The 27,381-nt window shown below is 37.2% G+C and overlaps 1 protein-coding gene across 1 annotated transcript in view; it reads right to left on the bottom strand.

The window, feature by feature from the left end:
• The window catches only part of LOC128664185 (prostaglandin-E(2) 9-reductase), a 71,718-nt gene that overhangs the window by 36,207 nt on the left and 8,130 nt on the right, over positions 1 to 27,381 (bottom strand). Inside the window, exons 3-6 of the mRNA XM_053718948.1 lie at positions 20,194 to 20,310; positions 19,212 to 19,292; positions 4,421 to 4,543; positions 2,703 to 2,812 (exon numbers count right to left, since the gene is read on the bottom strand). Coding sequence (XP_053574923.1) covers positions 2,703 to 2,812; positions 4,421 to 4,543; positions 19,212 to 19,292; positions 20,194 to 20,310 — 431 coding nt within the window. The remainder of the gene's footprint in view (positions 1 to 2,702; positions 2,813 to 4,420; positions 4,544 to 19,211; positions 19,293 to 20,193; positions 20,311 to 27,381) is intronic.

The raw sequence follows: 27,381 nt of genomic DNA on the forward strand, positions 1-27,381 counted from the left end.
TGCCAGGGCCGCTACCTCTCTGTCTCTCTGCTTAGTTCCTATATCAGTTAGCTGGGCGCAGCGATCGACCTCCCCTCTGCTTCTGATCTCTGCTGGGTGAGTTGTTGGTGCACTCCGGAGTGGAGCCCCGACCCTCCAGAGTGATTGCGCTGCGGGCTGAATAGGGTGGGAAGCTGGTCCGCAGCATGGCATTCCTCTGAGTTTCAGTATCCAAAATGCTAGTTATCAGCCAATCCAGAAATTGCCCAAGCTCCCAAGCCACACAAAGGCACACCAGCTATGGGAAGTAGATAGTGCACAAAATCTGCTAATATGGGTCAGTTTAGAAGCTTATTTTAACTAATTAGGCTGTTGGAATAATTGCTTGGGCTCAGGAGCTCCAATAGACATGTCTGATGCGGTTGCTCACTAGCTCCGCCTCCCTATTTTACATATTTTATTACATTGATATATATACACACACACATGCATACTCAAACATATACATACACAGGGGTGGAAAAATATCACAATAGTTTAGTAATCAGAGTTTAAAAGTAATTAGCTCACAGGGGGAAAAACACTTGTCCAGTCAATGTGAAAGACATGAAAAATTAAAATTCTCTACTAATCTGAAATATCAAGATAAATAATCATCTGGGGTTGCCATGTTCCTTATTCTATCCAGAGAAGAATTGCCTGGTATTTTCGGGGGTTGGACTCAACCTATTGGGCAGGATCAGACTGATATACTTCAGGAAAGTTCTTCTCTGTGAAAAGCATATTGGGCTAAAAGAGGCTGCTCCAAGGTGGTAAAGTCTGTACTACACCTAGAAAAATGGCCAAACATCCCTTTAATCTCACCCACACTAAACTTTCTCTACTGCCACCACTTCAAGATTATTAAATGGGAAATCCTAAAAAAAATGCCAGATTTACAGATTAGAAATCCCACAATTTGGCAAAAATCAATTAAAAAACCTCAGTACTGTTATTACTAGTCTCTTTGGTATTGTGGTTAAAATATTAGACAAAGGCAAAAACTTGATAAAGGAACATTTATTATAAACAAAAAACGTGCACAGTCTTTTTATTTTTACACTTTTTGAGTCATCAGCTCCTACTGAGGATGTGCAAGAATTCACAGAATATACGTATATGCATTTGTGATTGGCTGATGGCTGTCATATGGTACGGAGGAATGGAAATATACATAACTTTAAAATTTCTCAGAAAGAAATCTACTACTCACTGATTATGCAAATCTTCTGTATTTACTGGTCCTTTAATATAGCCATGATAAATCTGAAGTCTGCACTTCCTCTTTTAACAGGAATTGTAAAACCCACTATTGTCAGAATTAAATTCCATGAAAGTGGACAAAATAAATAATTAAAATATATTGCAAAGGTTTTTTTACTGCATATAATGAAATATTGAATTTTAAAATCTTAAAATGTTTGTTGCCCTTTTAAGCGAGAATGATAGACAAATATTTAGATGTAATCAAAGCCACAAAACATGTTAATTGATTATGATTAGTACATTGGTGGAAAGTTTAACTTTTGGGTAGAGTTGTCAGGGGTTTGAGTTATGCTTTATGCCTTAAGAAAATACAAAGACTCTGTTTGACATATGTACAGTCTAGAGGAAAGAAGGGAAAGAGGTGGCATGATAGAAACCTACAAATATATGGAGTGGAAGCTGAAAGCAGTTTCAACAAAAAGAAATAGCAAAACAAGGGGTCACAATTTTAATTCAGAGGGTAGCAGATTCAGGGGAAATGTGAGGAAGCATTTTTTTTACAAAACGGGTAGTGGATTAATTGGGCCACCATTTATCAAGCTGTGAAAGCAGCTTTGGAGCCCTGGTGTTTCTGGCTTGCCTGAAACGATAGTTAAGTAGCAGTGGTCTTAAGACTGCTGCTGCTTAAACTGCAATGATGGATTGAAATCATCACAATCCAATCGGGATGATTGACAGCCCTTGTTAGTAGCCGATTGGCCACCAGTGAGTAGGGGGCGGTATTGTACAAGCATTGCTTGTGCAATTTTTGTGCAATGTTAAATGCAGACAGTGTAGGCTGTCCGCTTGTAGCAAAACTTCCAATAGAAGACTGTAAAATAATAAAAACAGCCTGGGACACACATAATGCTATCCTAAGAACATGTAGTATGAGGAGACTTGATGGGTCTTTTGGGTTCTTATCTACTGTCAAATTATATGTTTCTATGTTTAAAGGGACACTGAACCCAAATTTTTTCTTTCGTTATTCAGATAGAGCATGACATGTTAAGCAACTTTCTAATTTACTCCTATTATCAAATTGTCTTTATTCTCTTGGTATCTTTATTTGAAATGCAAGAATGTAAGTTTAGATGCTGGCCCATTTTTGGTGAACAACCTTGGTTGTCCTTGCTGATTGGTGGATAAATTCATCCACCAATAAAAAAAAGTGCTATCCAGAGTACTGAACCAAAAAAAATGCTTATATGCCTTATTTTTCAAATAAAGATAGCAAGACAACGAAGAAAAATTGATAATAGGAGTAAATTAGAAAGTTGCTTAAAATTGCATGCTCTATCTGAATCACAGAAGAAAATAAAATGGGTTCAGTATCCCTTTAAGTGCAACTACATGGGTAAAAAAAATAAGTTAATAACATTTTCTAAATTATATTTTAAAAGGCTGTCTGTGGACATTAAGTTTAATAAATACTTTACCATGTTAGATCTCTGTGCGAGCCCAGGACACTGTACCCGGTCAGTACAATGTCCTTACTCTTGCAGTACTCCAGTAGTTTGCTCTGGTTCAGATATGGATGACATTCAACCTGCAAAATTCCACAATTGCAAAACATTAGACATAACACTTTTTTTGGGGGGTGACTGTACAAAAAAACAACACATTGTTCCAATATAATTGCATTCTAAAAATGATAAATAAGAGGTCCCTTTAACAAAATACATGGAAAAAAGCAATGTATGAGACAATATATATATATACACACACACACACTAACATACCCCTATATTATTCAAACAGGATTGGGCCTTTTAGAATGTGAGTTCAATATAGTAGGAGCAAGCATTGTAAAATGCTCTAGTGTGACCATGTTTGGATATTGTATAAAAAAAAGCCCCTTTAATAAATTAAAAGTGAGATTATAGTGGTTGAGCAACCATGTCCTTCCTGACAAGATCCAAATGGCATTTAGATGGTTTAGGAGTGGTGAGGATATAATCAGATTTCAGTAGGTTCCTTTTGAACTCACAATTGTGCAACCTTGTTTTAAAAGACACCTGTATAGTTGGTGAAAATCACGGCAGTGTTAGTGTGATTTAGAATCAAACATTGCAGGGACATGAAAACCACATTTTTTCTTTTGTGATTTAGGAAGAGCATGCAATTTTAAACAACTTTCCAATTTGCTTCTATTATATGTGTTACATCATTCTCTTGATATCCTGCTGCTGATTGGTGGCTGCATATAGCTGCTTCGTGGGATTGGCTCACACATGTGCATTGCTATTTCTTGAACAATGATACTTAATTAAGAAAATTAGATAATATCATTAAATTGTATGTTGTTTATATTGTAATTTCTATCTTAATCATGAAAGAAAAAATTGGGGTTTCATGTCCCTTTAAGAGTAAGATTACTTCATGCCATTTGTAGAGGTCGGGGTCCTGATCTCACTTTTCTTGCAGATCCCCATAGCTGTACAGGATATGACATATACATATGTAAATTAACCTATTCATATGCAAATGTGTCCTCTGTCACAGCTTTTACAACATTGATGAATACAGCTTTATTGAACCAAAACACTTCTACAATGCCTCCTGTGGCCCAGTCCGGGTGTCTTGCATATGTTTCCAGCTAGTCTTGGAATAGTTGCAACAATGTAAAAAATTCTATTCAAATGCCTTGAGGCCCCAAAAAGATGTTAAAAAGTCTCTCCAAACTGGATTGTGATCACAAGAACTTTTCACCCCACAGTAAAAAACGGGGCTTTGAGCCAGGAGTCCAAAACGTGGTCACGGGTGAAGGAAATAGTTAAAACATGTTATTGTGTTGAATAGAAAAGTGGCATTTTCCGCCGGAAAAAAAAAAAAAGAGCAGAGAAGACCTCAGCCAAAAGATCGACCCCTATATTAAAAAATAATTATATGTTTACAATAAATAAAAAAAATGTATATTAAAGCTGTAAATTGTAATTCATACACCAATATCTTACAGTATTATTATATTGTTTCTTTTAACAAGTGTATGAGTCCTCTTTGCCTTAGTGACTTCATAGCAGTTATGTTGTATGAGTTACTATATATAAGAATTTATTGCATAAAACAGAAGAGTATGAATAGCAATGTCCCTCAGCCAAACACAAATAATAAATGTATATTACAAAATTAAAAAGCAACTTCATGTGGCCGTTACCTGGTTACAAACTGGCTTGTACTTCAGACCTGGTTTGTTAAGGATCATCTCAAGCTGTTTCTTGTTAAAGTTGGAGACTCCAATAGATCGAACCAATCCGATATCTTTACATTTCTCTAGAGCCTAAAGAGAAATTTCCCAGAACTCATCATATGTAATGTACATTAAAATCAGAAAATAACCAAAGACTTGACAGATTTCTTTTTTAAACATAATTTAACTTACTTTACGCTCCACTTTAACAGTCCATTCTAACACATGGACAAAAGAAAATTTAAAAAAATGTGCCAACAATTTTACCATCACAACACTTCAACCTAACCAGGGTGATTATTTTAATCATTACAAATATTTTGGAACTCTTCGATTTCAATCCTGATAGTCTTTTAATGGAATTGGAAGTAGGATATTCAGACGGTATGATTTTTTTTAGATCAAATTATATCAGTAGCGCAGTAACAGGATCAGAGGTGATACTAGACCATAAAAAGGGTGTGCTAATAATAACGAATACCAAAATGCTACATATCAAGGGTAATTGATGGCACTGTTGGGGGAAGCATTATTCTCTTATACTTGTCTCTTCTTTTAAACTAACAGAGGGGGTTAGGAGTGTCAAAGAAAAGGCTTAAAAAACTATAGGTGGCATAAAAGTAAACAAACAAATGTAATACATTAAAAATTGTGTAATGCGCATAGGGCAACAAGGGGTTATAGAACAGCAGTGTACAATGAACAGAGGGCACTGTTTACAAAAATGTAGGAGATGAAAATAAAAAAAATAATAAAAATATGAGATATGAAAAATCAGTTCAAAAGAGTGTATACTATGATGGGGTCATTGACCCAGGAAAACTGAAAAAGTTGAAAAATTACATATAATGAAAAAAATATATATAAGTCCAGAAAAAATAGAAGGTAAGATTACATATGCAGTGTCGCCCACAAAAGCCAGTGATGCCAGTTTTTACATGGTTTTGGTATCACATATACGGCACCGAATATAAATGCGGAGTGTATATTTCACCCGTCTCCCGCAATTTTTACTCCCATAAGATGAACATAGAACCGAGTCGCAAATCTATATCACATATTCAGCGCAAGGACATACGTGGTGAAAATGGTGAACTTTTACTCCATTTTCACCTCGCCACACATAGGCAGGTGCAGCAAGCCTTGTGCTGAATATGTGAGCACCGTAACTCCTGTAACTCCCTGAAAATATTAACACCTAACGCTTGCGCATTTTCTATCTACCTGTCAACCGCAATCCCCCACCGCAATATCTAAAAAAGTATATTAACCCCTAATTCATCATTAACCCACATTGTAATAAACCTAATAAATGTATTAACACCTAATCCACCATTCACCCACATCGCAATCTACCAATAAATGTATTAACCCCTAATCCGCTATTAACCCACATCGCAATCTACCTAATAAATGTATTAACCCCTAATCCGCCATTAACCCACAACGCAATAAACCTAATAAAATGATTAACCCCTAATCCGCCAAACCTACACAACGCAATAATCCTAATAAATCTATTAACTCCTAATCTCCCAAACCCCCACAACGCAAATAACTAATTAAATTACTAAGCCCCCTAACCTAACACCCCCTAAAGTAACCTCAATTACCTAAATTAAAAAAACTAAGTTACAATTGAAATAAAAAATTGGCTGAATTAAACAGCCAATAGGATTTCAGCAGCTCTCATCCTATTGGCTGATTTGAATTTGAAGAATCAAATCAGCCAATAGGAATACAAGGGACGCCATATTTAAACGCGTACCTGGAATTCACTATTCAATGTACGACGGCGATCAAACGAAGAAGATCCTCCACGCTCCATGGCTCCACGGTCGCTGGTCCTGCTCCACGCTCATCTCAGTGCTTGGTCCTGGATGAAGAAGGAAGAGGTCCCTGCTTGGAAGAAGATGTCGGCCACTTGGGAAAAGACTTCACCGCCTGGAACAGGACCTTCTCCGCCGGACTTCAGGAACGATGAGCACCTATTTGGGGGTTAGACTTGGGCTTTTTTTTTTTTTTTTTAGATTAGGGATTTATTAGCACTCTTAAAAGAGCTGAATGCCCTTTTAAGGGCAATGCCCATACAAATGGATTTTTTAGTGTTAGGATTTTATAATTTGGGGGGGTGGGGATTTTACTGTTAGAGGGGTGACTTAGTATTTTTTAAGGTAAAAGAGCTGTTTAACTTAGGGCAATGCCCTACAAAAGGCCCTTTTAAGGGCTATTGGTAGTTTAGCAAGCATTAGATTAGGGGGTGTTTTTATTTTGGGGGGTGGGGGGTTTACTGTTAGAGGGGGGGACTTAGTATTTTTTAAGGTAAAAGAGCTGTTTAACTTAGGGCAATGCCATACAAAAGGCCCTTTTAAGGGCTATTGGTAGTTTAGTATTAGATTAGGGGGTGTTTTTATTTTGGGGGGGGGGCTTTTTTATTTTCATAGGGATTAGGTTTAATTTTTTTGTTTCTGATCATTTGGTTTATTATTTTATGTAATGTTAGACTTTTTTATTTTTGTAATCTTAGATTAATTACATTTTTTTTTAAAGTAATGTTAGCTTTTTTATTTTAATTCTAACTTAGTAATTTTTCATTTAGGTAATTGGGTTAATTTAGGGGGTGATACCTTAGGGGGCTTAGTAATTTAATTAGTTATTTGCGTTGTGGGGGTTTAGCGGATTGGGCTTAACAGATTTATAAGGTTTGTTGTGATATGGGTTAATGGCGAATTAGGGGTTAATAGTTTTAATAGGTACTTTGTGTTGTAGAGGGTTGGTGGATTAGGGGTTAGTTAATACATTTATTAGGTAGATTGCGATGTTGGGATTGGCAGATTTAGGGGTTAATACATTTATTATTAGTTCCGATATGGTGGTGATGGCGGATATAGGTGTTTTAATGTGTCAGGTTTATTTTTTGGAGGTGTGTTTGACTTTTGCGGGAGATTTAACTTTTTTTTTTTCTTAGGTGCCGGCAGTTTCTAATGTGCCGTAAGTCACTGGAGACTCCAGAAATTTGTATTTACGCACATTTCTGGACATTGCTAGTTTATCCAACTTACGGCACTTTTATGAACTGCCGGCGCCGTATATGTGATTCCCCGATGTGCGAGGGGAAACACTGAAGCCTGCGACGCATATGTAATCTTGCCCAGAAAGAATATGAGAATATAAAAAAACGGTGAAAGTTTATTTTGAATTCAAAGGTAAATAAAGGTGCAGTGCAATAAGTGGAGGATTCTTAAGAATGTCTGTGAGGTACATGTGGAAAAAAAAAAAAAATAAGATGCATAAGATCTGCAGGGCTAGTGTAATGTTAATGGGATACTCCTCTATCAGACCAAACTCAGCTAGTAGTCCTGTTATCCCGGGGTCAAGCCAGAATGATACGGAATATGCCAGAGCAGAGAAAGTTAGTAAGATGAGGAGGGCGGCACTCACCACAGGCATGACAGTCCCCAGCGGCAACGGCAGAGCAGTCCAAGGCAAATCACTAGAATGGTCAGACAGGCAGGATTTGGCAACAGTAAGCAGTCCAAGGACAAACCACTAGAATGGTCAGACAGGCAGGCTTTGGCAACGGTAAAGCAGTCCAAGGGCACACCGCTAGAATTATCAGGCAGGCAGGGTTCGGCAACAAAGAGGCAATCCAGAACAACAGGGGTTAATAAGCAGAGTATTTAGACAGGCAGGATTTAGCAGCAGTATATCAATCCAGCAAATTTGGGGTTAAACAGGCAGAGTAGTCAGACAGGCAGGGTTCAAACACATTAAGCCAATACTGTAGTAACGATCTATCACACCCAGGAGCACACAAAGTAACACCTATACTTGGGCAGTGATAGATCATTACTGAGAGACTTACATAGAGGAATCCAGACAGGCATCTGAGAAAGAGGAGCGTGCAGCAATGACATCAGCCCTGCACGCATCTGGACACGACACAGCCCCTGGCAACGAGCAGGGAAGGAGACGCTGCATCCCTAGCAAGGGCTAGAGCGGCGCGGCGTGACAGCTAGTAAGCCTAAAGTGGTAGTAAGCTTACCAGAAAGGCATTCAGGAAACTCGGGCTGGTATGTCAAAGGAGTCAACGTGTTTCGGCCTTTAGTAAGGCTTTTTCAAGACAATACCAGCATGTGGAAATGTTAAAGTATTTAAAGGCTACTTAAAGGGACACTGAACCCAATTTTTTTCTTTTGTGATTTAGATAGAGCATGCAATTGTAAGCAACTTTCTAATTTACTCCTATTAGCAAATATTCTTCATTCTCATGGTATCTTTATTTGAAAAGCAAGAATGTAAGTTTATATGCCTGCCCATTTTTGGTGAACATCCTGGGTTGTTCTTGCTGATTGGTGGATAAATTCATCCACCAATAAACAAGTGCAATCCAGGGTTCTGATAATAGGAGTAAATTAGAAAGTTGCTTAAAATTGCATGCTCTATCTGAATCAAGAAAAAAAATGTGGGTTGAGCATCCCTTTAAGCCTATCAGGTGTAGGTGGTGTGATTAGCAAAAGACCACCAATTAAAACTTCAGACCGCCAGAGGCTGCTTCCACGTGTGTCACTTCCGGTTTTAGGACTTCCAGTTTTTGCATGTCATAATAAACGCTATTTCCGGTCGCCGTATGACTTAATGATGTCATTTCCGGCAGGTGAATCGGCACGCTAAACCTCCATCTTGGTTATGGGCAGCAGGAAATGAAATGATAGTTACGGGAGGTGCAATATAAATAAATAATCGGTGTGGGGGCTGCAAGTTAACAGTGATTTGTGTTCATATAACCATTTTAGGGATTATATTAAAGCAGATAGACAGGGTTTATGTATAGTGCAGAATAGGCATATAGTATGTAAATTTGGTGAGTGTTTATACAGAATATCTATATAGTGGATGAGATATATATGTATATATTCCGGACATATATGTTAAAAATATATGCATCCAGGAAGATACCGTACATTTAGAAAGACATATTTAAAACGACATATTTGGAAAATAAATATATATATATATATATATATATATATATATATATACACATACACACACACATATATATACACACACACACATAGATTTGCATAATTGATAAAAGACAAATATCTAAAAAACCATGTATGTAATAGCATATAGCCCGAGTTTCCTGAAAGGGCATTCGTAAATCTCACATAACAAATCCTGCCTCAGCCCTACAGTAAAGGAAAAGATTGTACAGCAAATGCTGATGCCTATCATGGATTACGGGGACATAGTATATGCACCTGCACCGCAAACTCATCTTAATAAACTTAATACACTGTATAACTCGTTCTGCTGCTTTGTGCTACAATGTAACTACAGGACTCACCATTGTGACATGCTAAAAGAACTAAACTGGCTGTCGCTGGAATCCAGACACACCCTCCATCTGTCCTGCCTTGTGTTTAAGAGCCTTTCTGGGAAGCTCCCACCCTACCTGAGCAGAATGCTCTGCCCTGCTATTCCCACCTCCTATAACCTCCGATCCAATAACAGCACATTATTTAGCTTGCCTCAATACAAAAAGAAAGCAGCTCGATCCTCCTTTTCCTACAGAGCACCACAATTATGGAATGACCTCCCTTACACTTTAAAAACTTCCCCAAGCCTAATATCCTTTAAGAGATCCCTCTCTACATATCTCAAAACAGAATGTGCCTGTCATGGTTGATTAAATATTTCCTACCAGTTCTATGTTAAATGTTTGCATATATTGTGTATTATTATTATTTTTGTATTTTATTACACTATTGTATCAATGCAATGTTTTGTGGTCCCAGGACATACTTGAAAACGAGAGAAATCTCAATGTATCCTTCCTGGTAAAATATTTTATAAATAAATAAATATAAAGGGAAATAGGAAAATTCTGTAGTTTATTTAGGGATGGTGTAGACTCTGTAGAGGAAGTTATATATAGTAGGGTAGCATAAAACAACTGATGTAAGATTGGGGGGCTCAGAATGGGACTGGAAACTGGATAAAAGTTCTTCTCATAAGATGGCTAAACAATGAAGTCTTAGGGCATTAGGATATATGCATATTATAATATAGCATATCGGTCCAAAATATTTCAGTCTAAAACATTTCAATATAAAACCCAGTTTGAGACAACAGCAGGTTGGAGAACGTATTTAAGTGGGTATACAAGCATTTAATTACATTGTACAGCATCTATCTAACATATTTTAACCTAAATATAAGAACCTGTTAACAATTAGTATGATAATACATAGCGAGAGCCTATTATTAGGTAAATATATTAGTAAAATTGTTTCAGAATAGATGTGGTGAGATGCAAGCACCCAAAGATATGTACCGTAAGGAAAAATCGATGAGAGTGTTGACAGCTATAAGTCAACATGAATATAGGTCTATAATATTGGACATTTCGTAATAATAATAAGGTGCTATTTTTTGTTCACAGAAGATGTACCACTTCAAAGTCTGCATTTATACCCTTTGGGTAGATGCAGTCTAAGTTAAATTACCATTTACAATTAGTAAGGAGTAATCTTTTTTCAAAGTTGCCACCTCTCCAATCTTTATGGACATTACAAAGTCCCATTTAATTCGGAGCATTAGTGTCTCCATTGTGTTTTTCTTTAAAGTGTTTGTATATGGGGACATCATTTTCGTTCCCTTTGATTTGAAGGAGATGTTCTCTTATATGGTCTTTTAGTTGTCCACATGTTTGGCCCACATATTGGAGTCCACACTCACATTCGATTAAATAGATTATGCTTTTATCTGTACAGTGTATCAGATGGTTGACTTTAATTTTTTCTTTAGAAATGAAGGATTCAAAGGTATTCTTTTTGAAGCCGTGTTTACACGCCTTGCATTTATGGCATGGGAAGTAGCCTTTGAGTATGTCACCTTGTACACTTCTTACTGTACCCATAGGTGTCTTTTTTGTTACACTGGGGGCCAATATTGTTTTCAGATGTTTGTTTTTCTACCACTAATAATCCTTTCTATTTTATACTTATTTTGGCTGTATTCTGTGATGAAAGGGACGTCTAAAACATCTTTATTTATGTTTTTATCTTTGGTTTTGTAAGTGAGTAGAGTGTTTCTATCTTTTTTGTCTACTTCTGTAATGGTCTTATCAATAGCAGCCATGTCATTAAGGTCCTTAAGGATACGTGATTGTGTTAACCACTCATCATTATTGGAGCAGTTTTTTCTAACTCTCATTAGCTGTCCCTTAGGGATATTTTTAATCCAGTTGGCATGGTGACACCTTGTTTGGTGGATATAGTTATTACAGTCGGCGGACTTCCTGCTGGAGGCGGAGCACACAGGTAGCACAGGTGTTAGCTCCCGCTCCAGGTACACGCTGCCTGGAGAAAACTATCTACCAGTGGTTTGCTGAATTGTCCTTGGCCAAGGAAACTCTATCCGGCCCGGATTTTGGATCCTAGGATCCCCGCAACAGGAGTCCCCCAAAGCAGCCTGACTGGTGCTTGTTGGCTGAAGCACAAGTTTTATCTCACCCAGACGGCAGGGCATACAGCACCTGGTCCTACATACACAGAGCCAACTCACGGCTAAGACCGGCCATGCATGGCAATTAACAGGATAACAAGTACACAGTGTCTTTTCCGTGCATATGTGAAGCCCCTCAGCTCTGCGGACAGATATACAGGGCTCGGTATCTGGTCAACCCAGACTCAAACTGGTGTGTGTATTTCTCACCTTCGCTGGTGTGTGTATTACTTACCTTCGCTGGAGATCCGGTATACTTGTTTCTCTGTTTTGGTCGTTTGTCCCCAGTACCTTGATAGATGGGACACAGAAGGGTGCGCCGCACCTCCTGAGGCTGAACCCTGCTAACAAGCTCAGAGACAAAGATTGGAGCGGCGACTGTGTTGGTTCGCTCGCTCTTGCCTGTAGCGGTCCCATGTGAAGCAGCACTGGAGCGCGAAGTTTGGTAGAGTCCGTGCGGGCTGTCAGGCTTCGAGTGGCGGCGGATGATTTCTTTCCCCTTGGGATCTTCTTGCAATCCATTTCCGGAACAGAGCGGTCATCAGACACAGCGTCCCACACACTGCTCCCTGGTGTAGTAGTGTGTTTTTGGGGTAATAAGGCTGCTACATCATTTGAATGTTCGTGCGGGGGATACCCGCCTCTTGGAAAATACAGCTCTGCCTGGGTAATTACGGGTGTCTGGCTATTATGCAAGCCTGGGTCTACATCGCAAGAAGGTCAATATAGAAGCGCCGCTTAGGCGGCTGGATTACACAGAAACCTGGTGAGGACAGATCGTTTCTGGTGAGCTATTTAACTCAGTTATTTAGGGCTATTGTGCGTCTAGAACTGCACCAGAGAAATACATTGGCATCCTTGCCTGAATGACTCTTTAGTCTGTATACAAGACCCATAGCACCAACTTAGGCACACTATAAAATTTTCTTTTGTCTTGCCACATAAGCTTCATTTTCTAAAGTATTTCTAGGTATATAGATGTAGCAGTGACAAAAGCTGTTTAAGATAGCTTAATTTCAATCTGCTCAGTCTGTGTTTTTTGCTATATTGTATACATATTGCTGTGACCAGATGTAAAGTTCCGAAGGCAGATAGTAGTATAGCTATATAAGAAAGATACACAGTTGTAACATTAACAAAAGCTGTATAAGATAGTTTAATTACAATTCATTTAGCCTGTGTTTTTTTTTTGCTATACTGAATACACATTGCTATGCCTAGTTGTAAAATTTCTGAAGGCAGATAGTACGATTACCATACAAGATAGGCACTTAGATATATCAGTAACAAAAGCTGTATAAGATAGCTTAATTACAATCTGTTCAGGCAGTGTTTTTTGCTACATTGAATAAGATCGCTGTGTCTATACAGATGTAACAGTGCCGGAATGATGCTTAGGATAGCTTAAATACAATTTGTTCAGTCTGTGTTTTTGCTACATCTTATACATATTACTGTGCCTAGATATAAAGCCTTGAAGGTAGATAGTATTGTAGCCACTTAAGAAAGGAATTTATTATTTACAGTTAAAGTTCTTAGACTACATTGAATTATGCTGTTTATAAAAATCCTTTTGACCTGAGTGTGGGTCTTAGAATAATTTTTCCACTTATTTAAGTGTTATCTGTTAGTAGGTTAAAAGTTTTTATTATTTCAGGATGGATATATATGCTTGCAGTACAAATTAAGTTATAAGCTTTACAAATCACGATTTTACTCACACCTTAGTTTAGGTTTTTTTTTTTTGTTTTTCTTTTCTTAAGAGTTCACTTATTAGGCACTTGTATAGAATTCATTAAAAGTGAGCAACACGGTAGTATATCTGGGGTCAGGATAGAGGTAATATAATATATGTTTTGAAGTCCCCCACCTCTGCGACTCCTCACACATATTGTTAAGTTGAAATTTTGACATAATTTGCCTGGTACAAGGGCTACAGACATACTATAGTACGTATACGCACTATTAGAAGTCGATTAGCGTATGGTTCTGCCCCTTATTTAAATAAATATACGCACTACAAATTTATCTAAGGTGTCAGATTAGAGCACACACTGTTATAGGGATTGATTAAGGTACACAATAAAAACTTGAGTAATATATGATAGGTATGGTAAGACCCTAATCGTTCTATATAAAAAGTTGATTGTAGACTATTACTTGGACGACACAGGTCAAGGTCACAAGTAAGGGTTAAGTACATTTTCGGCTAAACCTTCCCTTTTTTTTTTTTTTTCTCTCTTTCTCCTCCTTATAATTTTAGTTGCTAGTAAGCAGTGGTATATGGATAGGTACATGCACCAAAAGAGCTCTCCCTCCACTATGCCACCTAAATCTAAGGATAAGAGGGGGGGCAGCAGGACACTGGATTCTAGTATTAGACAAAAGCTCACCATCCCTAATGGGCAGTAACATGGCAGAGTTTGCCGCCGAGGTGGCAAAAATTCTAACTCCTCAATTTTAATCCGTAAAATTGGAAATTAGATCCGAAATTTAAAATCTTACTGTAGAAGTTAGACAATTCTCCTCAAGGATTGAGGAAGCGGAAAACCGGATTTCGGATTTAGAGGACAGATTTAATATACAGGAGCCTATTACTGAGTCACATAGAAAAATGATTGCATCTTTACAAGCGAAGATTGAAGATCTTGAGGATCGCTCAAGACGAAATAATCTGAAAGTGATAGGCCTCCCATAAACGTCAGAGTTTCAGGATTTGATGGCCTTTGTGTCTATTACGCTCCCTCAGGCTTTGCAGATTCCGGCTCCTGCTGTCCCCTTTCAGATAGAGAGGGCTCATAGGATAGGGCCGCGTAGAGAAGATAAGGAGGGGAATAGACCCAGACCAGTGATATTTCAATTTCTCAATTTCCAGGACAAGATGTTATATCTACAACATTATCGAAAATGTAACCCCTTAGTGTTTCGCTCTCACAGACTGCCGATCTTTCAGGATTTCTCATCAGAAACCCTGGCTAAGAGAAGAGACATGTCTTTCTTTTATGGCAGATTACAGAAGGGGAATTATAACATCAGATTGATGTATCCTGCGAGATTGGTAGTACTGAGAGAGGGTAAATACCTTACACTTAATAATGTCGTGGAAGCAGAGACTACTAATCGAGTCGTACTGGAACAGACAGGCGCTCCCCAATCAGTATAAGATTATGGATAAAGCAATTTTAACGGTAGATGCAGAGAAGGCATTTGACCGTGTCAATTGGGATCATTTGTTATTCTCCCTTGAGCAATTTGGCTTGTCTGGAAAATGTAATGATTATATTAGATTAATTTATAGAGCTCCGATATCTGCACTGATTATTAATAACGTTTTATCCCAACGACTGACCTTACATAGAGGTACTAGGCAGGGTTGCCCCCTCTCCCCTCTTCTATTAACATTAGTTTAGAACCTTTGGCTTTACTACTGCGTCAAGAGCTAGAGGGTATTTCGTTGGCAGGGGAGAAACATGTTTTGCTTCTGTATGCAGATGATCTACTCCTATTTTTATCTAATCTGAGTACAGCGCTGCCAATTTTGCAGGGTATTGTCTCGGATTTTGGAGAGATATCAGGGTATAAGATAAATACCACAACATCAGAACTACTATGGCTACATAAAGACCCCACATCTTTTATAGATCACCCATTTTTGGAAGTTCTACAAATCTCATACTTAGGTTTGAAATTATCCCGTAATCCGGCGGAGTGGTACAAGGCAAACTTTATGAATTGCCTGGAACAATGTGGTAAAAAATTGGAGGAGTGGGTTGGACTGCCCATATCCCTTTCGGCACGTGTGATGCTGATTAAATCAGTTATTTTCCCCAAATTCCTATATATTTTACAAAATATACCGCTATTTCTGCACAAAAAAGATGTTATTAAGTATAATAAAGCATGCACGCGCTTCCTATGGAAAGGTTCTAAACCTAGAATTGCAAGCCACCGACTTATGAATAACAAGCTGGCAGCGGGTCTTGCTCTCCCCAACATCCAGGCTTACAATCTAGCGTGTATTTCTAGGATTGCGATAGACTGGCTATCGGAAAAGGAGCAAATTTCCTCCTTTTCTTGGGAATCAGAATTGGTCGCCCCCTTTTATCTGAAGGCTCTACTCCATTGCCCCCTGACTTCACTACCATCTAACATCTTTTACTTATCCATGTTCAAGAATGTCATAGTGGCATGGCAGAAACTATGCAGCACTCTAGAATGCCCTGTGCATGTCTCAAACTATTTACCTATATGTGGTAACCCTAACTTTATACCCGGGCTGTCTAACCGGATCTTTAAAGATTGGGAGGTAAAAGGTTTGAAATTTGTGGGGCAGATCCTGGGAAATACGGGTCTGCCAGTAACATTTGCAGAATTGGTGCAGAAATTCAATTTGTGGACACATGAGTTTTACGCCTACTTGCAAATCAGGCATTACCTCCAAGAATTACTCTGTAGCTTTGGAAATAATTGGTCTTTAGGGGATATCCAGGCTAGGTTAACTTTATATGCATCTGGTGTATATGCAATCTCTTCATTATATTCACTCATAGTTCAAATGCCTTCTAATATGCAGGTTACTGATATGATAGTAAAATGGTCTCCCTATTTTCCAGATATAGATGAGCAGACGATTATCGGTAGTTTCAAGATAATACAACAAAGTTGGGTTCCAACTACATGGAGAGAGTCTCAAATTAAAATAGGTCTACAGAGGTACCATACACCAAATCTGTTATCTAAATGGTATAAGACTAATATTTTTTGCTCCAGGTGCTGGGCAGCAGAAGCGGACTTATTCCATTGTCTGTGGGCTTGTCCCAAAATTATCCAATATTGGAAGAAGATAACTTACTGGATGAATACAACCCTACACTTAGACCATCAATTAAAGCCTATTGATATCTTTTTTTTAGTAAATTACCAAGGCATAATTAAAAATCTTAGTCTCATTAATACAATCATACTAACGGGACGTATTCTCATCCTGAAATTATGGAAGGCGCGAGATGCACCCCAAATATCTCACTTCAAAAAAGCTTTACTAAACCAATTTACTGTAGAACAATTTAATATCCCTTACCCCCAAGAAGAACATCTATCCACTTTTTTTCGGAAGTGGGAAACTTTCGTTATGTCCCTGCCCCCGGCATGTCAAAGGAAGGTGATAAAACCATTCCGCGAATCGGAGTTTATAATGACAAATATATATGCAGGTCACTTCCCCAGAGAGTGGGTAGAGGGTTAGGAGTGATGCTCGGGGGGTGGATGGGGGCCTGGATGAACGGGTTAGTGGAGGAGGGCGGACCCTTTTGTGTTTTTTTGTTTGTTTGTTTTGTTTTGTTTTTGTTTTTGTTGGTGTTGTGGTTTTTCACTGAGATCTGGAGTATAAATTGTAAACCATGATGTGTCCTGCCAGATTTTATATGTCCAAGTGTTAATTTATCTTTTCGTGATTATGTATTTTTTGTATACTTATTGCACACAAATAAAAAAAAAAAAAAAAAAATAGTTATTACAGTCAACATGTTTGAAGTAGTGTGATATTAATATTCAGATCAAGAAAATTGCTATTCTCATAGCTGTAGTGATATGTAAATTTTAGATTAGCTGTGTTGTTATTCATAACATTGAGGGGGTGTTCAAGATCCTCAAAACTACCCTTCCATATCATCAAAATATCATTGATGTATCTGCGATAGAGAACCAAGTCTGCACCAGCAGGGCATGAGTCCCAGAAGATAGACTCCCATCTGCCCACATATAGGTTGGCGTAGCTCGGTGCGAACTTGGTCCCCATCGCAGTTCCACACAGTTGGTTATAAAATTTACCTTCAAAATTAAAATTATGTTTCAATATACTGTATATTCTATCCCACTGAGTATAAAGTCCTTTTCAGTTGATGGCATATTGTGATCTGGGATACCTTCTGTATGAGGTATACATGTGTATAGGGATGTAACGTCACGTGTCACCCATATGTATCCTTTTTCCCCATATAGTGTTATTCAAAATGTTTAAAACTTCAGTGGAGTCTCTAAGGTATGCAGGTAGTTCTTTAACATAATCCAGCATATGTTTATTAATATACTCAGAGAGATTGCTTGCTAATGACCCTATTCCCAAAATTATCGGTCTACCTGGGGGTTCTGTCAAGGACTTATGAATTTTAGGTAGCTGATAGAATATAGATATTTTTTGGGTAACATGTTAAGATAACTATATTCTTTGTTATTGATGATCCCTGTATTTTTTGCTTCAAGAAGACGTCTTTCTAAGTCTTGTTTAAAGAGTTTATGGGATCATGCCTGAGTGATTTGTAGGTGTTACTGTCATGGAGAATTATATGAAATTCTTTGATGTAATCATCTCTATTTAGAATAACCAAACCTCCACCTTTGTTGGCAGGCTTAATAATTATATGTTGATCAGTTTCCAATTTTCTTATGGTTTCTGATTGTTTCCTAGTCAGGTTGTGTTTGCAGTTACTGTTGTAGCTTAATTTTTTTAATGCCACTGCAAACTATCCTTTCAAAGGATTCGATTGATGGACCTTTGTGACTAGTGGGATAAAAAGTGGACTTTGGTTTTAGGTTAGTGTGCACAAAATGATCTCCATTTTTAGGGAGAATGTTAATGTAATTATTTTCTTGACGGGGTTCTTAAAAAGAATCTTTTCAAAGTGAGTTTCCCCACGAGTTCTTTTGCACTGAAAAAGGTTTTACATTTGTCTAGTTTAGACAATAATGATAGGCCTAGATTCAGAACCTCCTTATCTTTATCTGTGAGTGATCTATTACTTAAGTTAAAGATACCTTTGTGGTTACTTGGGGGATCTGTTTTAGAGCTTGATGCTTTGTTTTGCTCTTGGTTATTTACAGAGGGGGAAGAATTATCAGTGTAGTTGTTAATAGTAATGTTATGTTTGAGTTTTATTTTCACTCTACTTCCTCCTCTTCTCCCTCTATGAGCCTTCTTTTTAGTGGGGTTTCTGTGCTTTCTAAGAGTCTGCATTTCCTCTTTGCTGTTGTTTTGTTGCAGGCTGTATTTGGGCCTTCCCACTATTTTTAATGAGAAAAATTATAAAAAAAATATATAAAAATACATATAATCCAACAATAACTGAATCTAAGAAAGTTTGCAAGTGGGTCTCTGTATCTCTGCAACGCTAAATTTAGCAATTGACTACAGTTTAATAATTAATCTTAAACTTTATGGAATGTGAATGAAAAATATGCAACTTACTTCCCAAACAGCACACAGGTCAACATTTTTGTCAAGAATAATTTTGCCGTTTTCATCCCTAGGGATCACACTTACTCCAGCCTAAAATAAATATAAACATACATAAATAAAAAAAAACACTTGGTAAAATCTGCCTATTAGAATTAACAGGCTTCAGTATCAACGTGAACTGAGCTTCTAGCATGTCAGATATTACTTATTGGAACTTCTAAATTCTCAAAAAATTAGAAAACATTTACAAATATGTGTAATACAGTATTTTTGGAAAAACAAGGCTTCTATCTCACCCAAGGACTGAGGCCAAATTTGTATATTCAAGTCGTTTAAAGAGACAGTATACACCAATTGTCAGATAACTACATGTAATAGACACTACTAAAAAGAAGAATATGCACAGATACTGATCTAAAAATCCAGTATAAAACCTTTTAAAAACTTACTTAGAAGCTCATAGTTTAACACTTTTGATGAGGTTAGGCTGGGACACCAAGTGCAAGGGGCTGGAAAAGCAGAAGTCCTCCCCCCACATTCCCTGCATATAAAAAATACAGATGACACAAACAGGAGCCAACAGGAGTCTGTAAATGCACTTATACATCTGACACTTCTGAGCTCGGTTAGGAGTCTGAAAATCAGCACAATGTTATTAAGAATAAGCACAAATATACATTGTTACAAAAACATCCCAGATGGGCTATATAAATGGATCATCTATAAAACATTTATGCAAATAAAAATCTAGTGTACAATGTCCCTTTAAAGACTTGAAGCAAAAAAGCATTTCTCAGGGTGGGGCATAAATATACTGTTTATGTTATATAGGGTACTTCTTTCTTTTATTGTTTTTGGGCTTTGTATATACTCCACACACACTCTTTGACAGACGGACATATAGACAGACCAATTGAGTGTGCAGGGATTGAGGTCCAGGGTGATCTCAGCTATCTGATCCATAAATATGGGAAGTTACATTGAGATTTACCTTTAAAGAAACAGGCCAGTGGATGATAAAAAGATCCATGTAGGCCAGCTGGAGTGTCTTCAGGGATTGTCTTACGTTTTGTTCAACTAGTTCCGGTACATGAAAGGTGCTCCACAGCTGAACAAAACAATATTGAGTGAAATCGAGTTTAAAATATTAACCAGGATGTTCACATTGAAACTCAACAATAAGAACAATAAGACATACAGTATATAATAGTGACAGTAAACACCTTGTAATTACAAGATTTCTGTGTAGCTGTGCAATAAATTAACATACTAGGTGAGCAGGGCCGGCCTTAGGGCAAGGCGAGTGAAGTGGCCACCTAGGGCCCCGCGGTTAGGGGGCCCAGACTCACGGGTTCAAACAAACATTTTTTTTATATATATATTTTTTTGTGCGCTGACACTTTTATTTAAAAAAAAAATTGGCGCCATTTTTATTTACATTTTTTTGGGCGCAATTTTTTCCCCGGGAAAGTTTAGGATTCGTAGTGAGGAGCGGCCGAGCAGAGGCACAGGAGGAGAAGTGGGACCGATCAGGGCCGGCCTTAGGGTTGTTTTTTTTCTGTAATGGCGGTTTTGGCGGGGGCGCAGGCGGGCGCGTGGGAGTGTCTTTTGCCCGCTCAAATGTGCAGTCGATTGCAGGATGGAAGGCTGAAGGTATGAGCGCTCGGTGGGTGCAAGGCTATGGAAATTATATTTATTTATACATAAGAAAACAAAAATTATTTCAAAGAGCATTTTCCAAAGCAAAGAATTGGAGACTCAATTTAGTATTATTGTTCTTACAGATAGGCTTACCTACACCCAGCAAGACATTGCTTTAGTTTTTTAATTATAAAGGTGTCATCAGTTATGAGAAAGAAAAAAAAAACACATCAAAATCTGATTCCAATCTATCTGAAAAGTGCTTTGTTTTTTGATAGATTCATTCAACCGTTTCTTTTCCTACAATACAAATGCGATTTTCCTAATGAATGCAATATCAGGTTGAATGCAACTTTTCCCTATACTATTAACCCCAACCAGGGCCCTAAACCAATTATTTCAAGTGCAATTAATTGCATCCAACATCCAGCCATAGATCTGTCCACAAAGCCTAAGTGACACTCCTAGTGCAATAGACTACCCACCCAAAAGACCACCATATCCATTCCTTAAGCACAAGAATCCCTCGCCTAATGAACCCGTAGACTGCCATAATTTTACTGTTCCCTTTATTACACATTGATCAGCTGAAGACATTCCTCTACTGAAATTTGACTCCTAAAATTAAAAGAAGCCAGAAACATTGCAGTACAGAGTGTTTTAGTGGCATGGTTTGTAAATAATATTAGAAAAAGAGGCAATATAATAGAGTTTTTTTGTAAGGAAAGACGCATGATTCTAATACACAATCACACAGAATATTACATGTTTACCAAATAATTAACATGTGTTTGAAAACATCTTTTAACTTTATCATTCGAATATTAACAATGGAATGTTGATTTTTATAGACTTTAATGTAAAATTAGAATAAATTGTTTGAAGTATGAATATTTTTATATTGGAATACCCAGATTCTAAATTAAGTATTTGAATATTAGCATTTGTTTGATGAAACATTCAAATAGCAAATGACTACCAAGAAGCACATTTTTTCACCATTCAAGTGCCAGAATGCAGACAATTCTCTTCATCCTTACTCATTTGTCTTTTTTTAACAGATGAGTTTGATACGTTGAAATTCTATTTTTATTAAATGTGAAATGTCTGTCCCACTAGCCTCCACAATTACTATTAGGGTCAGACATTTTTAATGTCTAGATTAAAGGGACATTCAGGTCAAAATTTAAATGCACTTAGATGAATTACATATTTGAGTAGAAACATATTTGCAATATACATGTATTGGCAAAAATGCTTCTAGTAAAGTTATCATTGTTTTAGTGTTAATTTTTTTCTCTCTGCACGTGCATGTGGAGCATAGCTAGATATTCTCAGTGCACCAGCAATTTAAACACTACAGGTGCTCAGAGAGACAGTGGGGCTTGTATTATGTCAGCAATTAACAAACTGAGTAATTACCAGATGGCACAAGCACCTTAGGCTATCTTAGCAAGTAAGTGCCTGTTCATTATGACTCTTGCTTCATAAAACTATTCAATTTCACTGATGTGTATTAACTAATTAGTAGTGTAATCTTCACAGTATTACTGGACATCATGTCCTAAATTTAATAGCTTTATTTGTGTGTACTGTGTGTGTATACTGTGTGTGTGTGTGTGTACTGTGTGCGTGTGCTGTCTTGTGTGTGCTGTTGTTTGTGTGTGTGTGTGCTGTTGTTTGTGTGTGTGCTGTTGTATGTGTGTGTGCTGTTGTATGTGTGTGTGCTGTCTTGTGTGTATGTGTGTGCCGTCTGTGTGTGCGTGTGTGCCGTCTGTGTGTGCGTGTGTGCCGTCTGTGTGTGCGTGTGCCGTCTGTGTGTGCGTGTGCCGTCTGTGTGTGCGTGTGCCGTCTGTGTGTGCGTGTGCCGTCTGTGTGTGCGTGTGCCGTCTGTGTGTGCGTGTGCCGTCTGTGTGTGCGTGTGCCGTCTGTGTGTGCGTGTGCCGTCTGTGTGTGCGTGTGCCGTCTGTGTGTGTGTGCCGTCTGTGTGTGTGTGTGCCGTCTGTGTGTGCGTGTGCCGAATGTGTGTGCGTGTGCCGTCTGTGTGTGCTGTCTGTGCATGTGGGGGCTGTCTGTGTGTAGGGGGGCTGTCTGTGTGTACACCTATTAGGGATGGGCGAATGTGTTTATATTCGAATTCGAATGTTAGAACGAATGTTATTGTAGAAATTCGATTTACATAATAGAATGTTGATAAGAACGAATATTCTTAAAAATTCAATTTTCGAAATGTTATTTACAGTTTTCGAATGTCACATTCGAATTCGAATGTCACATTCAAATTTGAATGTCACTTTCAAATTCAAATATTACATTTATAAAACACAATTGTAGACTAGAAACACTATTTTGAATTAGAATGTCACATTCAAATCGAATATCACATTCAAATCGAATATCACATTTGAATTTGAATATTACATTTATAAAACAAAGTATTAGACTAGAAATACTATTTCGAATTCGAATGTGACATTTGAATCGAATATCACATTCGAATCGAATATCACATTTATTAAACACAGTTGTAAAATAGAAATACTATTTTGAATTTGAATGTCACATTCGAATATTACATTTAAAAAACACAGTATTTCAAATTCGAATGTGACATTCAAATTCGAATATTACATTTCGAAATTGAATGAATACATAGCTAAACATTCTATTATTCTAAAGAATATTTTTGAATTTTATTGAAAAATTCGAAAACGAAAATTAAAAAAATAGAATGTTATATAAACATTCGAAATTCGATTCGAACGAACGAATGTATAAAAATTTGTTTTAAATTTCGAATTTTTAGAAACATCCACCCATCCCTAACACCTGTGTATGTATATATCTGTGTAGCTGTGTATGTGTCTGAGTGTGTGGATGTATGTGTATATAAGTATCTCTGTGTGTATATTAAATCTGTGTGGTACAGTGCATTGCCCCATTTCTTTTAAGTATTTTTTGTTCTGGGTAGAGGCCCCATGCTATCATGTCTGTTTGTGTGCTGTCCGTGTGTGCTGCCACTGTCTGTGTGTGTGTGGGGGGGCTGTCTGTGTATGTTGGGGGGGCTGTCTTTGTGTGTTGGGGGGGCTGTCTGTGAGTAGGGGGCTGTCTGTGTTTAGGGGGTCTGTCTGTGTGTATATATCTGTGTACCTGTGTATGTGTCTGAGTATGTGGATGTATGTGTATATAAGTATCTTTGTGTGTGTATTATATTTAAGGTAGTGCACAACATGGTACAGTGCATTGCCCCATTTCTTTTAAGTATTTTTTGTTCTGGGTAGAGGCCCGCGCTGTCATTCTGCCTAGGGACCTGCACTTGCTAGGGCCGGCCATGGCGTTTCTGTAATGTTCTTGCTATCATAAGAAAACACATAAAAATAAGGCCCAGTTCAACTCAACTGTTCCTAATTGTCAGCATAATTCTTCATTTTATACATAAACAGTTGTTTCAATAGTAAAAATGGTATATTGCAATATATACAATGTTATAGTGCTCCACATTAGTGGATTCATATGTTTTTGTTTTTTTTAAAATATAAAATGTTGTGCACTACCTTAAATGATTTTTCTCCCATTTTTTTTTTTCATTTTAAAAGGTGTGGGGGCGGGGTTGAAGGCGGAGATTGGGCAGGGTTGGAGACTGAGATTGGGTGGAGTTGGGGGCAGAGATTGAAAGAGGGCCCCATTTTGTCATCCTGCCTTGGGCCCCGCAATGGCTAGGGCCGGCACTGTAGGTGAGTGTGAAATGTATTTGAATGCATTAACATATTGTTTTCAATTGTTTTTCAATAGCCAAACTTTACCTATTGCTTGCCTTATTTAGAAGAGCCAATCTGAAGTTGTTACTGTTGTAAAAAAAAAGGTATTGCCATTGTCATTATTTTAACACAACTATAATTGGAATTTCTTATCTGACCCCCTTTGCTGGGGCCAGTTTGGGACATATATATGGCTGGGTTAGGATTGTGAAATCTGCTATGTGCACTTTAAAAACTCTTAATTTTTATATCAAAATGACAAGAAAATGGGCAATATAAATAATAAACATATATTAAAAAGTTGTGATACTATGTGTAATTGCAGATTTTGGGCTAGATTGCAAGTGGAGCGCTAATTTATCCTGTGCCAGTAAAACGGGAAAATTCGCCCGTTTACGGGAGCGCGTTAGATAACCAGCCATTACAAGTGGCTGGTTATTGCTACTGTGAGCTTGCAGTAGCAATTAGCCAGAGATCTCTTTTTAATTTTCAAAATGTGCCCCTATTGCCTCCAAAATAAAGTGTGTTGTACTTTTATTGAAGAAAAAATGGTAGCATTTTTATTTTTTTAATAAAATAACTGTAAGAAGTAGTTATGAGGGGTTAAAGTGTGCAGGTGTTGGGTGTTAGAAAATAAACAGCACTGAAAACTGCCTTTACATTGCGGTCTATGAGGACTGTGTGTTCCCTATAAATATATGCTTATATGCATATATATTTATGTGCTAATATGTGTATATATATATATATATATATATATATATATGTGTTAATGTGTATATACATATATATTTATGTGCTAATGTGTATATACATATATATTTATGTGCTAATATGTGTATATACATATATTTATGTGCTAATATGTGTATATACATATATTTATGTGCTAATATGTGTATATACATATATATTTATGTGCTAATATGTGTATATACATATATATATATGTGCTAATATGTGTATATACATATATATGTGCTAATATGTGTATATACATATATATTTGCTAATATGTGTATATACATATATATTTATGTGCCAATATGTGTATTTACATATATATTTATGTGCTAATATGTGTATATACATATATATTTATGTGTTAATGTGTATATACATATATATTTATGTGCTAATATGTGTATATACATATATATTTATGTGTTAATGTGTATATACATATATATTTATGTGCTAATATGTGTATATACATATATATTTATGTGTTAATGTGTATATACATATATATTTATGTGCTAATGTGTGTATATACAGATATATTTATGTGTTAATGTGTGTATATACATATATATTTATGTGCTAATATGTGTATATACATATATATTTATGTGTTAATGTGTATATACATATATATTTATGTGCTAATGTGTGTATATACAGATATATTTATGTGTTAGTATGCGTATATACAGATATATTTATGTGTTAATATGTGTATATACATATATATTTATGTGCTAATATGTGTATATACATATATATTTCAATTTGCTGCCAGTAGCTGCGCAACTTTCCCCTGTTGCTGTGCTATGTTCACATGCTGCTTCTCACGGCATGAGAACGAGGCTCCTATTGAAACCCATGGAAGGGCGCTCTTGTGAGCGTAAAGTTTCCATGCATTGTGTGTAATTTATAATATCAGTGCACAGTTGCGTGCACTGGTATTATGAGTGGAGCACAAATAATGCACTCGCAAAAGCTCAATTTTGCGCTCCACTCATAATCTGGCCCTTTATGGGCAGTACCTTGCTGTTGCTTTGTGGGCAGGGCCATTTACCCCATTAGCATGTAAGCCTACGAGCCCAGCAGTTCTGTGGATCTTTTTGTACGGTGAGCAACACCAGTTGACAAATCTTGGCAGGGCCCTCTACCAATTTGATTTTGATAAATGCTACCTTTACATATGATATCAATGTTTATAGCTATGTGGAATTCCCTCCACAAATAAATTATAATAGTAATGGTGGCGGTGGCGCAAAAATGTGTTGTGCTCTCCCATCAGGGCAAGAGTCCTGGTTTGCAGGGAAATGTTCCTGCGCTACCTATAGCTTGTCTGGCTCCACACAGATGACACACCCTAGCCCCACCCATGACACACAAAAACAGCGAAAAACAAATTATGGTCCTAACTAATTCAATACTTTGAATACTGCAAAACCGTGTAAACACACTATAGTCCAAAAATAGAGATACACGTAGCAGATTCGAATCATACAAAAACAAACATGTGTAAAAACAAATATATGTATATTATTTATTTGTATTAAAATTAATAAAAATAATAATAAAACAACAACAAATCTATTTAGAATGACATTGGTGTCTATTGTATGCTATCGTATCGCTCAAAATATTGATAAGTGTGTTTAAAAATAACACAATAAGCCTTTGTACTATGGATCCTGCACTAAATCAATAAAGGTCCTTTTTAAAGAAGGCTGGAACCAGACATTGTTTTTGCGATATAGTGGGACGTGGCGGTCCTGTTCCGTGCCTGCCTGAGAAGCTAGATATGTGTTGTTTTCCCAGTGTATTTGCATTACACACAAATGCTCAAATATCCATTTTGCAATATACAGGGAGTGCAGAATTATTAGGCAAATGAGTATTTTGACCACATCATCCTCTTTATGCATGTTGTCTTACTCCAAGCTGTATAGGCTCGAAAGCCTACTACCAATTAAGCATATTAGGTGATGTACATCTCTGTAATGAGAAGGGGTGTGGTCTAATGACATCAACACCCTATATCAGGT

Source organism: Bombina bombina, chromosome 6 (assembly GCF_027579735.1).
Source record: "Bombina bombina isolate aBomBom1 chromosome 6, aBomBom1.pri, whole genome shotgun sequence".
Classification (NCBI taxonomy): Eukaryota; Metazoa; Chordata; class Amphibia; order Anura; family Bombinatoridae; genus Bombina; species Bombina bombina.